Source organism: Oncorhynchus mykiss, chromosome 15 (genome assembly GCF_013265735.2).
Source record: "Oncorhynchus mykiss isolate Arlee chromosome 15, USDA_OmykA_1.1, whole genome shotgun sequence".
NCBI lineage: Eukaryota > Metazoa > Chordata > Actinopteri > Salmoniformes > Salmonidae > Oncorhynchus > Oncorhynchus mykiss.
In genome coordinates, this window is record NC_048579.1 from 23,399,627 (window position 1) to 23,415,688 (window position 16,062).

Sequence of the window (16,062 nt, forward strand, 5' to 3'; positions counted from 1 at the left end):
AGAAGCTTACAGAAATACTTTTTAAATCTCGTAGTACTTTTTGCTATAAGCTTATGGAAAGCACTTTTTTTTTTTAGGTACTGAAGCAGTAAAGATCAGGCTGATTTTCAGCTGTTAAGTACAGAAGCTATGAGAAAGTAGATTTGCATGTCTTATATTTAATGCAGCATAAATTAACTTCACAATTTAGAATATTTTCAAAACACTAAATATGTCAGGTGAAAAAAAAATTGCATACTTAATGTGATTTTCAGAGTTCAACAAATGAAGCATACAGACTTTAGTTAAAGTCAAAACAGGAAATCAAGGAGATGATGGTTCAGACAGCCGGCAAAGATGTTATTACAGTTTAAAAATTGGACCTGGGCCCATGTCTAAACGTCTGAGTACAAGTGCTGATTTAGGATCAGTTTGGCCTTTTAGATCGTAATTGATAAGGTTATATGGGATCCTAGATCAGCACTCTTACTCCAACTTTTAGTGGATACAGTCCCAGATCTCAAAGATAAATATATACACACTTATTTTCTAAATATGGATCTGTGCCTAAATGTTAAACAACTTCAATACAAACAGTTGGGGGGGAAAGTACTGTAATCATCTCAAAGTAACAAGTATAGGCTAAGAGAGTACATAGAAATATAATATTTCCTATGTTTTGGTAGTGCACTTTCTAGGGAATAGGTTTAAAGAGCCTTAGTCAAAAGTAGAGATTGGTTCCAGTCGAGACAGAAGGAAATCACTTATGTACAAGTCCAACAAACTATACAACAACCATCTTTATAAAAGTTCTATTACATGTATAGTGCGGACATGAGGAAAAAGATAAAAAGCAGGAATGACAACAGTAAATGTTCCAAATGGCACCCTCTTCTCTTTATAGTGCACTACTATAGACTAGGGACCGGTCAAAAGTAGTGCACTATGGTAAGGGTTCCATTTGGGACAAGCACATAGGTTGTTTGCCCTGGCCCAGCACCTTACTAATTTACAGTAACACAGCTTCCAGCCAGCAATGCACTGGTTTCACACTGTCAGTATAGTATATACAGTATACACCTTGTTGGAATATAGTTTGGATAAAACACAAAAGGTCTTCCACCACACAGAAAAACACACTGAAATCTGAAGCTCTGAGCATATCTCTGTCGGTCTGTTTAGCACAAGTGGCTATTCCTCTCGTCTGTCCTCCATGCTGGAGCAGTTGTAACCTGGGGATGGAGGGGAGAGGGTACTGCAGACCAGGGTTACATCCTAAATGGCATCTATTCCTAGTACACTACTTATCACCAGTACCTTATGGGCCCTGGTCAAAAGTTGTGAACTACATAGGGAATCATTTACAAACAAAGACCTGGATCCCTCTGCTGCATTGTGGTATCCCATCAGAGGCCTGAAACAAATCCTTCATAAAATAAAACCTTTCCCCAAACACAAAAATCAACCTATCCTGCCCACCTGACCCCGGTTCCTTCTGTAACTAGCTGGTTCTGAAAGGAAAAGGGAGAGGAGGAGTGTGTCACGTCGCATCCTGTCTCCTCACCTCCTCAACTGTATTGGAGGTCACTGTCCAAGATCCCTCCCCTCTGACCTTCTCCAATAGGGTTTGAGAAGGAGCTCAGGAGAAAGGATGTGGGGAATCAAGGAAAGATGAATTGAGAAGACACTCGGGGAAGGACCGTTGGAGGGGTTAGGGTATCCTCAGCTCCTAGGCTTAACTCATGTTGGCTAAAGCCCGTGACAGAGGCTAAGGCTAGGTTAGGAGGCATGAAGGTGGTCAAGGCTCGGTAGGTGACTGAGGCTCAGGGGAGGCTGCGGGAGTGGCTAAAATAGCAGGCTGGGCCAATGTAGAGAACCAGGACGACATGGCTGACTTTGCACTGGTTAACACTCCACCCACCGACTGACCTGGAGGATGGAGACAGGAGGGATTGTGGATAAGATATACAGTTCTGTACTGAACAATACATTTCTTAGAAATTAATTGATGAAAACAAAGCCATCCGGGAGTGAATGTTAGTTAGCAGTACTCTGTGGACTATTTTTGAAGGCCAGTTTCCTGGACTACAAATCCTTCACAGGTGGCTTAATTTGAGTCTGGGGAAAAGGTTGGTTAGAGAGACTGACTGTCGGTCTCACCTACTGCCTTCCCGGTCTGCACGACACTTCGACTGGTGGTGATCACAGCTGCTCCAATTTTCTTCCCCCGTTCGCTGTTCTGCACCGAGCTGAAATTCAGCGAGAGAAAAGAAAAAAGGGCTATTCAGTCACGACCAACCAGAAAGAAACCCTGGGTAGCAGTGACACATTTCTCAACTAAAATGTTTCTACAACCTGTTGTAGTATAGTACTGCATAACTCTGCGGAAGTAGAGAGAGAGTTACTGTCACCGGTGGTCGAATCTAAGTATCCAAACCAAGCCAACCTGAGACTAGAGCAGCCAGAGAGTGTCCGCTTGTTGTCCCGGGTAAATTTCACAACATACACACAAATAAATCCAGCCTGGCTGTCTCTTTTTAAAATCACCCAGATGTCAACACACACATTACAGTCCCAAGAGGGTCAGTAGTCCTGGTCAAATGATTGGATAGATATAAGCATTCCCTTCTTACTAACCTCGGTGACAAGAGGATAGATAGCATTACTGCAATACCTAGCTTCACCTTGCCTTCTGATTGGCTAGGTAGAAGGTTTTCGCTATATTGCTTAGACCTATCCAATCCTCTCAGATCTAGGGACTAGGGGTCTATTTGGAATTCAGCTGTGGTGTCCCGTGACTCCGGCATCAACATCAGTGCCCTTTGTGAGCCCCTCCCTACCTGGCACCTCTTATGGTTGGCACTAGCACCAAGGGACTCCTACACTACATACTGTACAGGATACCGTCAGTCACAGTACACTACGTACAGGATACAGTCACAGCACACTACGTACAGGATACAGTCACAGTACACAGTTACAGTACACTACGTACAGGATACAGTCACAGTACACTATGTACAGGATACAGTCACAGTACACTACGTACAGGATACAGTTACAGCACACTACGTGAAGGATACAGTTACAGTACACTACGTAAAGGATACAGTCACAGTACACTACGTACAGGATACAGTTACAGTACACTACGTAAAGGATACAGTCACAGTACACAGTTACAGTACACTACGTACAGGATACAGTCACAGTACACTACGTACAGGATACAGTTACAGTACACTACGTAAAGGATACAGTACACTACGTACAGGATACAGTTACAGTACACTACGTAAAGGATACAGTCACAGTACACAGTCACAGTACACTACGTACAGGATACAGTCACAGTACACTACGTACAGGATACAGTCACAGTACACTACGTACAGGATACAGTACACTACGTACAGGATACAGTCACAGTACACTACGTACAGGATACAGTACACTACGTACAGGATACAGTCACAGTACACTACGTACAGGATACAGTACACTACGTACAGGATACAGTATACAGTACACTACGTACAGGATACAGTCACAGTACACTACGTACAGGATACAGTTACAGTACACTACGTACAGGATACAGTCACAGTACACTACGCAAAGGATACAGTCACAGTACACTACGTACAGGATACAGTATACAGTACACTACGTACAGTCACAGTATACAGTACACTACGTACAGTCACAGTACACTACGTACAGGATACAGTACACTACGTACAGTCACAGTACACTACGTACAGTTACAGTACACTACGTACAGTTACAGTACACTACGTACAGTTACAGTACACTACGTACAGGATACAGTACACTACGTACAGTCACAGTACACTACGTACAGTTACAGTACACTACGTACAGTTACAGTACACTACGTACAGTTACAGTACACTACGTACAGTCACAGTACACTACGTACAGTCACAGTACACTATGTACAGTTACAGTACACTATGTACAGGATACAGTCACAGTACACTACGTACAGGATACAGTCACAGTACACTATGTACAGGATACAGTTACAGTACACTACGTACAGGATACAGTCACAGTACACTATGTACAGGATACAGTTACAGTACACAATGTACAGGATACAGTTACAGTACACTACGTACAGTTACAGTACACTACGTACAGGATACAGTCACAGTACACTACGTACAGGATACAGTAATAGTACACTACGTACAGTTACAGTACACTACGTACAGGATACAGTACACTACGCACAGGATACAGTACACTACGTACAGTCAAAGTACACTACGTACAGTCACAGTACACTACGTACAGTCACAGTACACTTGGTACAGGATACAGTACACTACGTACAGGATACAGTTACAGTACACTACATACAGGATACAGTCACAGTACACTATGTACAGGATAGTTACAGTACACTGCGTACAGTCACAGAACACTACGTACAGTTACAGTACACTATGTACAGGATACAGTCACAGTACACTATGTACAGGATAGAGTCACAGTACACTACGTACAGGATACAGTCACAGTACACTACGTACAGTTACAGTACGCTATGTACAGGATACAGTCACAGTACACTACGTACAGTTACAGTACGCTATGTACAGGATACAGTCACAGTACACTACGTACAGTTACAGTACACTATGTACAGGATACAGTCACAGTACACTACGTACAGTTACAGTACGCTATGTACAGGATACAGTCACAGTACACTACGTACAGTTACTGTACACTACGTACAGGATACAGTCACAGTAGACTACGTACAGTTACTGTACACTACGTACAGGATACAGTCACAGTACACTACATACAGTTACAGTACACTACGTACCGGATACAGTCACATTACACTACATAGTTACAGTTCACTACGTACAGTCACAGTACACTACGTACAGGATACAGTCACAGTACACAGTCACAGTACACTATGTACAGGATACAGTTACAGTACACTATGTACAGGATACAGTTACAGTACACTATGTACAGGATACAGTCACAGTACACTATGTACAGGATACAGTCACAGTACACTACATAGTTACAGTACACTACGTACAGGATACAGTTACAGTACACTACGTACAGGATACAGTACACTACGTACAGGATACAGTACACTACGTACAGGATACAGTCACAGCACACTACGTACAGGATACAGTCACAGTACACTACGTAAAGTTACAGTACACTATGTACAGGATACAGTCACAGTACACTATGTACAGGATAGAGTCACAGTGCATTACATACAGTTACAGTACACTGCGTACAGTCACAGTACACTACGTACAGTTACAGTACACTACGTACAGTTACAGTACACTACGTACAGGATACAGTCACAGTACACTATGTACAGTTACAGTACACTATGTACAGTTACAGTACACTACGTACAGGATACAGTCACAGTACACTACGTACAGGATACAGTTACAGTACACTACGTACAGGATACAGTCACAGTACACTACGCAAAGGATACAGTCACAGTACACTACGTACAGGATACAGTATACAGTACACTACGTACAGTCACAGTATACAGTACACTACGTACAGTCACAGTACACTACGTACAGGATACAGTACACTACGTACAGTCACAGTACACTACGTACAGTTACAGTACACTACGTACAGTTACAGTACACTACGTACAGTTACAGTACACTACGTACAGGATACAGTACACTACGTACAGTCACAGTACACTACGTACAGTTACAGTACACTACGTACAGTTACAGTACACTACGTACAGTTACAGTACACTACGTACAGTCACAGTACACTACGTACAGTCACAGTACACTATGTACAGTTACAGTACACTATGTACAGGATACAGTCACAGTACACTACGTACAGGATACAGTCACAGTACACTATGTACAGGATACAGTTACAGTACACTACGTACAGTTACAGTACACTACGTACAGGATACAGTCACAGTACACTATGTACAGGATACAGTTACAGTACACAATGTACAGGATACAGTTACAGTACACTACGTACAGGATACAGTACACTACGCACAGGATACAGTACACTACGTACAGTCAAAGTACACTACGTACAGTCACAGTACACTACGTACAGTCACAGTACACTTGGTACAGGATACAGTACACTACGTACAGGATACAGTTACAGTACACTACATACAGGATACAGTCACAGTACACTATGTACAGGATAGTTACAGTACACTGCGTACAGTCACAGAACACTACGTACAGTTACAGTACACTATGTACAGGATACAGTCACAGTACACTATGTACAGGATAGAGTCACAGTACACTACGTACAGGATACAGTCACAGTACACTACGTACAGTTACAGTACGCTATGTACAGGATACAGTCACAGTACACTACGTACAGTTACAGTACGCTATGTACAGGATACAGTCACAGTACACTACGTACAGTTACAGTACACTATGTACAGGATACAGTCACAGTACACTACGTACAGTTACAGTACGCTATGTACAGGATACAGTCACAGTACACTACGTACAGTTACTGTACACTACGTACAGGATACAGTCACAGTAGACTACGTACAGTTACTGTACACTACGTACAGGATACAGTCACAGTACACTACATACAGTTACAGTACACTACGTACCGGATACAGTCACATTACACTACATAGTTACAGTTCACTACGTACAGTCACAGTACACTACGTACAGGATACAGTCACAGTACACAGTCACAGTACACTATGTACAGGATACAGTTACAGTACACTATGTACAGGATACAGTTACAGTACACTATGTACAGGATACAGTCACAGTACACTACATAGTTACAGTACACTACGTACAGGATACAGTTACAGTACACTACGTACAGGATACAGTACACTACGTACAGGATACAGTACACTACGTACAGGATACAGTCACAGCACACTACGTACAGGATACAGTCACAGTACACTACGTAAAGTTACAGTACACTATGTACAGGATACAGTCACAGTACACTATGTACAGGATAGAGTCACAGTGCATTACATACAGTTACAGTACACTGCGTACAGTCACAGTACACTACGTACAGTTACAGTACACTACGTACAGTTACAGTACACTACGTACAGTTACAGTACACTACGTACAGGATACAGTCACAGTACACTATGTACAGTTACAGTACACTATGTACAGTTACAGTACACTACGTACAGGATACAGTCACAGTACACTACATAGTTACAGTTCACTACGTACAGTCACAGTACACTACGTACAGGATACAGTCACAGTACACAGTCACAGTACACTATGTACAGGATACAGTTACAGTACACTATGTACAGGATACAGTTACAGTACACTATGTACAGGATACAGTCACAGTACACTACATAGTTACAGTACACTACGTACAGGATACAGTTACAGTACACTACGTACAGGATACAGTACACTACGTACAGGATACAGTACACTACGTACAGGATACAGTCACAGCACACTACGTACAGGATACAGTCACAGCACACTACGTACAGGATACAGTCACAGTACACTATGTACAGTTACAGCACACTACGTACAGGATACAGTCACAGTACACTACGTAAAGTTACAGTACACTATGTACAGGATACAGTCACAGTACACTATGTACAGGATAGAGTCACAGTGCATTACATACAGTTACAGTACACTGCGTACAGTCACAGTACACTACGTACAGTTACAGTACACTACGTACAGTTACAGTACACTATGTACAGGATACAGTCACAGTACACTATGTACAGGATAGAGTCACAGTGCATTACATACAGTTACAGTACACTGCGTACAGTCACAGTACACTAGGTACAGTTACAGTACACTACGTACAGTTACAGTAGACTACGTACAGGATACAGTCACAGTACACTACGTAAAGTTACAGTACACTATGTACAGGATACAGTCACAGTACACTATGTACAGGATAGAGTCACAGTGCATTACATACAGTTACAGTACACTGCGTACAGTCACAGTACACTACGTACAGTTACAGTACACTACGTACAGTTACAGTACACTATGTACAGGATACAGTCACAGTACACTATGTACAGGATAGAGTCACAGTGCATTACATACAGTTACAGTACACTGCGTACAGTCACAGTACACTACGTACAGTTACAGTACACTACGTACAGTTACAGTACACTACGTACAGGATACAGTCACAGTACACTATGTACAGTTACAGTACACTACGTACAGGATACAGTACACTACGTACAGGATACAGTACACTACGTACAGGATACAGTCACAGTACACTATGTACAGTTACAGTACACTACGTACAGGATACAGTACACTACGTACAGGATACAGTACACTACGTACAGGATACAGTCACAGTACACTACATACAGTTACAGTTCACTATGTACAGGATACAGTCACAGTACACTACGTACAGTTACAGTTCACTACGTACAGTTACAGTACACTATGTACAGGATACAGTCACAGTACACTATGTACAGGATACAGTTACAGTACACTATGTACACTACATACAGTTACAGTACACTAAGTACACTACATACAGTTACAGTACACTAAGTACACTACATACAGTTACAGTACACTAAGTACAGTTACAGTACGCTATGTACAGGATACAGTCACAGTACACTATGTACAGTCACAGTACACTACGTACAGGATACAGTCACAGTACACTACATACAGTCACAGTACACTACGTACAGTCACAGTACACTACATACAGGATACAGTCACAGTACACTATGTACAGGATACAGTCACAGTACACTATGTACAGGATACAGTCACAGTACACTACATACAGGATACAGTCACAGTACACTACGTACAGGATACAGTCACAGTACACTATGTACAGGATACAGTCACAGTACACTACATACAGGATACAGTCACAGTACACTACGTACAGGATACAGTCACAGTACACTATGTACAGGATACAGTCACAGTACAGCTGAAGAGAATGGACTTCTGTACTGAAGCCTTGTTCACACTGCAGGCCTTAATGCCCAAATCAGTTTGGTTTTTCAAATCCGTTTTGGGAATACAAGTGACCAATGTTCCCGCTAAGCTGCACGCGTGCGCGGCCGCGCAGAACAAATGCTCCTGACGAACAGCTGTTGTGCTGACGTTGCTTCCAGAGGCAATTTGGCACTCGGTAGTGAGTGTTGCAACCGAGGACCACTTAACAATAACATCACTTACAGTTGACCGGTGCAGCTAGTCTAGCAGGGCATACATTTGACTTACTGACTTGTTGGAAAGGTGGCATCCTATGTCGGTGCCACGTTGAAAGTCACTGAGCTCTTCAGTAAGGCCATTCTACTGCCAATGTTTGTCTATGGAGATTGCATGGCTGTGTGCACGATTTTATACACCTGTCAGTAATGGGTGTGGCTGAAATAGCCAAATTCACTAACTTGAAGGGGGTGTCCACATACTTTTGTTTATATAGTGTATCTGTGTGTGTTCGGTGTGGGTATGTGAGTGCATGTGCTTGTGTAGTCCACCATGTAGGGAACAGGGTAGCATTTGGGAGACACACTCCATCTCTGTCCCAGTCTCTGCAGCACCACAGACTGTGAACGTCAGTGACAAACCACAGCCTTGTTGCTGTTGCACACAGGACAGGACACCAGACCCCATTTACCTCCATAGCCTCCAGTGGTGGTTGCTAGGAGCCTGGGCGACAGAGTGACACCAATCCAGTGTCTGAGCTCGGACACCGGCCCGACCACACAGACAGGCCCAACCTTCACTGCCTGACCCAAATAAACAGCCATGTAGGTCCAGCCCAGCCCGCTCACAATAAAACAGATCCCCCTTTATGTCCCAAATGGCACCCTATTCCCTACATAGCCCTATGGCCCCTGGTCAAAAAGTACTGCACTGTAGAGGGAATAGGTTGCCATTTGAAACGCAACCGTCTGTTGGCACGGCAACGGTCGGCAGCCAGCCATGGACTCCGCTCTGCTTGCTGCAGGGCCGGCACAAAGTCATGCAGTCACGTGGCTTTGTTTTCAAAAACACATCTCTGTCTCTCTATGAGTGGAGCGCTCGTTGTTGGCAACAAGAGATAACAGATGAATAGGAGAGCTGTGATGAACCTAACAGTATAATACAGACGCAATATTCACCACTCTCTCTCACCAGGACGTCAAGCAGATTTGTTTTCTCGTTTTCAGAGAGAGAGTGTAAAATAGTGAGGGGTATGAGGAAAGAAGCCAGCAAGGACCTGGTTAGGACAAAGACTGGTCATTGTGTGAGGTGAAACTGAGTGACAGGACCAAGAGGAAAGAAAATAACTCAGTTTCTCCCGCTCTTTGTTGACCACCCTTCTAGCCTACCCAAAGACCTGAATACAAAGCCCTTACACCCCTACCACCCCCCTAGACTCCATGTTTATTGATGCAGGGAGAGAGGAAAGAGGGGAAAAGAGAGAGAAAGAGAGTTCCACTGTCATTGAGTGATGAGGGAAACAAGGAAGCTGGCTGACTGGTGGACGGGGTCTGACTGGGGGGCCCTGATGACTGACGGCTCCACTGACCAATTAGGGCACACGAAAATTCAGTATGGGACGAGATGTTTCGAAACAGAATGAAATGGGATGGTACTACCTGGAATTGGTCCAATAAGAACGGGTAAAACATTTTTGGTACGTTTTGCCCTACTGAACAGTACCCTCGGTTTTATTTTGTCCATCTGTCAGTGACGAGAGGGAAGCCTCACACAAATGTCATTAAACACCTGACACTTTCACATAAGACAGTCACAGTGGGAGGGAAGTAGAGTCACACACACACACACACACACACACACACACCGTGAGACATGCTGAATACCACAGTGTTCCTGTGTAGAAAGGAACCCAGGCTGCTCTTATACAAAGTGAATGAAGCAGGAAATGAGTTTCATTTATTCCTTAAGAGCTTACATGGCCAACTGCCAAATTCCTTGTCCGACGGGTGAGTCCCATATTCCCTACATAGCGCACGCCTAGGGGCCTGGTTAAAAGTAGTGCACTTTATAGGGAATATGGAGCGATTTGGGACGTAGTTTCTGACTCTACATCCAGCCTGCTATATCCAGAGATTACCATGCAGGGGGTGTAACACCCATACTCCCCTTCAGCACCTTGACTGCATGCCAAATGGCACGCTATTCCCTACATAGTGCCCTACTTTTGACCAGCGTCCTATGGAAAATTCACCGTACAAAAGGCATGCTTTTCCATTCCTTTGGAAAGTTGGCCTATATATGCAACCGCTTCATTGTGTGAGTTACACTATCAAATCAAACTTTATTTGTCACATGCAGATCTCCACCAAGCAGATCTCCCCATGTTCTCACCATAAAGCTATCAATACGGATGAAGACACGTAGCCTGTGTCCCAAATAGCATCCTATTCCTTATGTGCACTATTTAGGGAGTAGGGTGCCATTTGGGAGGAGTATGGAATGTAACCTTAGAGGCAGGGTTGGAGATAAGGACCTGGGACAGTCAGCATACGGCGGGATCACATTTCCTCTGCACTTTCTGTAACGTAACCACCCCCCCCCCCCCCCCCCCCCCCCCCAAAAAAGACAGCCAGCAAGGGTTTTTGAGAATGAACCTCTCATCATTAATGTAGAGAGTTAAATAAGAGACCTGGTGTCTTTCTTTATTACCATCACAAGCAGGGAACAGCAATTAGTAGCTTAGTACTCTATGAAATAGTGTGACTGCAGTGAAACATAGCAACTAGTGCCTTCAGAAAGTTTTCATACCCCTTGACTTACACATTTTGTTGTGTTACAGCCTGAATTCAGAATGGATCGCATTCATTTTTTATCATCAATCTACACACAATACCCCATAACGACAAATTGAAAATATGTTTTTAGAACATTTTGATAAATGTATTTCAAATGAAATACAGAAATATCACATTTACATAAATATTCACACCGGAGTCAATACTTTGTAAAAGCATCTTTGGCAGCGATTACAGCTGTGAGTCTTTCTGGCTTTCTAAGAGCTTTGAACACCTGCATTGTGCCACATTTGCCCATTATTATTTTCAAAATTCTTCAAGCTCTGTCAAGTTGGTTGTTAATCATTACTAGACAACCATTTTCAGGTCTTGCCGTAGAGTTTCAAGTAGATTTAAGTAAAAAGTGTAACTCGACCACTCAGCAACATTCACTGTCTTCTTGGTAAGCAACTCCAGTGTAGATTTGGCCTTGTGTTTTAGGTTATTGTCCTGCTGAAAGGTGAATTCATTTCCCAGTGTCTGGTGGAAAGCAAACTGAACCACGTTTTCCTCTAGGATTTTGCCAGTGCTTAGTTCCATTCCATCTATTTTTTTATTCTGCAAAACTCACCAGTCTTTAACAATTACAAGCATACCCATAACATGATGCAGCCATCACTATGCTTGAATATATGGGGAGTGGTACTTGGTAATGTGTTGTATTGGATTTGCCACAAACATACGGCAAGTATTCAGTCCGCTTTACTTTTTCCACATTTTCTTACGTTACAGCCTAATTCTAATTTTTTTTTATTTTTTTTATTCCCTCAATCTACACACAATACCCTATAATGACAAAGCAAAAACAGGTTTTTAGAAAGTTAAGCAAATTAATAAAAAATAATAAAAAACTGAAATATCACATAAGCATTCAGACCCTTTACTCAGTACTTTGTTGAAGCACCTTAGCAGCGATTAGAGGCTGGAGTCTTCTTAGGTATGACGCTACAAGCCTTGCACCTGTATTTGGCGAGTTTCTTACATTCTTCTCTGCAGATCCTCTCAAGCTCTGTCAGGTTGGATGGGAAGCATTGCTGCACAGCTATTTTCAGGTCTCTCCAGAGATGTTCGATCGGTTTCAAGTCTGGGCTCTGGCTGGGCCACAAGGACATTCAGAGACTTGTCCCAAAGCCACTCCTACATGGTCTTGGCTGTGTGCTTAGGGTCATTGTCCTGTTGGAAGGGTTTTTAAATCAAGGATCTCTCTGTACTTGGCTCCGTTTATCTTTCCCTCAATCCTGACTAGTCTCCCAGTCCCTGCAGCTGAAAAACATCCCCACAGCATGATGCTGCCACCACCATGCTTCACTGTAGGGAGAGTGCCAGGTTTCCTTCAGACGTGACGCTTGGCATTCAGGCCAAAGAGTTCAATCTTGGTTTCACCAGACCAGAGAATCTTGTTTCTCATGGGCAGAGTCCTTTAGGTGCCTTTTGGCAAACTCTAATTTCCGTCTGGGCACTCTACCATAAAAGGCCTGAGTGCTGCAGACATGGTTGAGATTCTGGAAGGTTCTCCAATCTCCACAGGGTTCTTGTTCACCTCCCTAAACAAAGCACTTCTCCCCCGATTGCTCAGTTTCTTGGTGGTTTCAAACTTCTTCCATTTAAGAATGATGGAGGCCATTGTGTTCTTGGGGACCTTCAATGCTGCAGAAACGTTTTGGTACCCTTCCCTAGATCTGTGCCTCAATGCAATCCTGTCTCGGAGCTCTACGGACAATTCCTTTGACCTCATGGCTTGTTTTTTCCTCTGACATGCACTGTCAACTGTGGGACCTTATATAGACAGGTGTGTGCATGTCCAATCAATTGAATTTACCACAGGTTGACTCCAATCAAGTTGTAAGAACAGCTCAATGATGATCAATGGAAATAGGATGCGCCTGAGCTCAATTTCGAGTCTAATAGCAAAGGGTCCTCTAGCATCGCAGTGCTAGAGGAGTCACTACAGCCACGGATTCGATCCCAGGCTGTGTCGCACCCGGCTGCGACTGGGAGACCTGTGAGGCGGTGCACAATTAGTTCAGCGTTGTCCGTGTTAGGGGAAGGTTTGGCCGGCCAGGATGTCCTTGTCCCATCGTGCTCCAGTGGCTCCTTGTGGCGGGCCGAGCGTTTAAAAAGTCACCACTTGTCTCATGGTGAAATTCCTGAGCGGTTTCCTTCCTCTCCGGTAACTGAGTTAGGAAGGATGTCTGTATCTTTGTAGTGCCTGGGTGTATTGATACACCATTCAAAGTGTAATGAATAACTTCACCATGCTCAAAAGGATATTCAATGTCTGCTTTTTAAAAATGCTTTATAATCTACACAATAGGTGCCCTTCTTTCTTAAATTCACTGCTCAACTGAGGGACCTTACAGATAATTGTATGTGTGGGATACAGAGATGAGGTAGTCATTCAAATATTATGTTAAAACACTATTATTGCACACAGGGTGAGTCCGTGCAACTTATTACGTGACTTGTTAAGCACATTTTTACTCCTGAACTTATTTAGGCTTGCCATAATAAAGGTGCAGAATACTTAGACTGATGACATTTCAGCTTCTTATTAACTTGTTAAAATGTCAAAAAACATCATTCCACTTTGATATTATGGGGTATTGGGTGTAGGCCAGTGACAAAAACATCATTCCACTTTGATATTATGGGGTATTGGGTGTAGGCCAGTGACAAACAAATCTCAATTGAATCCATTTTAAATTCCGGCTGTAAAACAACAACATTTGGAAAAATGTAAGAGGTGTGAAAACTTTGAGGGCACGAGGTTATATAATTATAGTAATTACATAATTACAGACAATGACTAAGGAGATTAGAATATGGTGGAAGGGAGGGCGATATGCACATCCTAAACTTGAGACTACCGGTGCTGGGCAAAAAAATATACATACAGATTGAGTAGAAATGTTGTATATTTGGGTGCAGGAAAAAAATCACTGGGAAGCAGCAATATTCCATGTTTGGGCCTCTCGTTCCTTTATCCCAGTTTAGACTATGGCCAATACATGAGGAATGACCCCATAGTGTCATCTTGGAGCCTTCCAACTTGGTTTGGGATTAATTTCCCCACTTTGCTCAGAATAGAAGTTATACCAAGATGGTATTTTGAGTCTATTAACCTCAAAACGGGAAAAAATATAACATTTCACTGCAGATGTTCTGCTGTACACTGAGGATAAACATATTGAAAGTTACCTATAACATTGGTTTTCATCCATTTACCCTGATTTCTACCTGTTGGTCCTCAATAATACAACTTGACTCGAACTCTCCCCTCAAATACTTGACTTGGATTTACATGTCTTGGCAAAAAAAATAGATTCTCTATCACATAACTGACTTGAAAAAAACAATAACAATGGGAGATTCTCATTTAGGCAAAAGTCTGTCCTGTCCTCTCCTCTAGACTAGCTGCACCGGTCAACTGTAAGTGATGTTATTGTTAAGTGGTCCTCGGTTGCAACACTCACTACCGAATTGCGCCTGAGCTCAATTTCGAGTCTAATAGCAAAGGGTCCTCTAGCATCGCAGTGCTAGAGGAGTCACTACAGCCACGGATTCGATCCCAGGCTGTGTCGCACCCGGCTGCGACTGGGAGACCTGTGAGGCGGTGCACAATTAGTTCAGCGTTGTCCGTGTTAGGGGAAGGTTTGGCCGGCCAGGATGTCCTTGTCCCATCGTGCTCCAGTGGCTCCTTGTGGCGGGCCGGGCGCATGCATGCTGACTTTGGTCGGCAGCTGGACGGTGTTTCCTCCGACACATTGGTGTGGCTGGTTTCCGGGGTAAGCAAGCAGCGTGTCAAGAAGCAGTGCGGCTTGGTAGGGTCGTGTTCCGGAGAACACATGGCTTTGCCTCTTCCGAGTCTGTATGGGAGTTGGATATCACGAAATTGGGGAGAAAAAAGGGGTAAAAACTACAACAAAGAAATGTAAAAATACATTTAAAAAGTGAATTGCCTAGCCACATTTTTGGCAGTATTGCTTTAGTGCCTTGTTGCAAACAGGATACCTGTTTTGGAATATTTTTATTCTGTACATGCTTCCTTCTTTTGACTCTGTCAATTAGATTAGTATTGTTCAGTAACTACAATATTGTTGATCGATCCTCAGTTTTTAATGGCTGTGATAGGAGAAAGCTGTTTTAAAAAGTCACCACTTGTCTCATGGTGAAATTCC

At 43.1% G+C, this 16,062-nt stretch overlaps 1 protein-coding gene across 5 annotated transcripts in view; it reads right to left on the bottom strand.

The window, feature by feature from the left end:
• Positions 1 to 138: 138 nt before the first annotated feature.
• LOC110489831 (AVL9 homolog (S. cerevisiase)) overlaps positions 139 to 16,062 on the bottom strand; it is a 41,628-nt gene continuing 25,704 nt past the window's right edge. For all 5 annotated transcript variants that reach the window (XM_036944097.1, XM_036944095.1, XM_036944096.1 and 2 more), the window contains exons 15-16: positions 2,140 to 2,228; positions 139 to 1,908 (exon numbers count right to left, since the gene is read on the bottom strand). In XM_036944097.1, the coding sequence (XP_036799992.1) occupies positions 1,778 to 1,908; positions 2,140 to 2,228 (220 nt within the window). In that variant the 3' untranslated portion in view covers positions 139 to 1,777. The remainder of the gene's footprint in view (positions 1,909 to 2,139; positions 2,229 to 16,062) is intronic.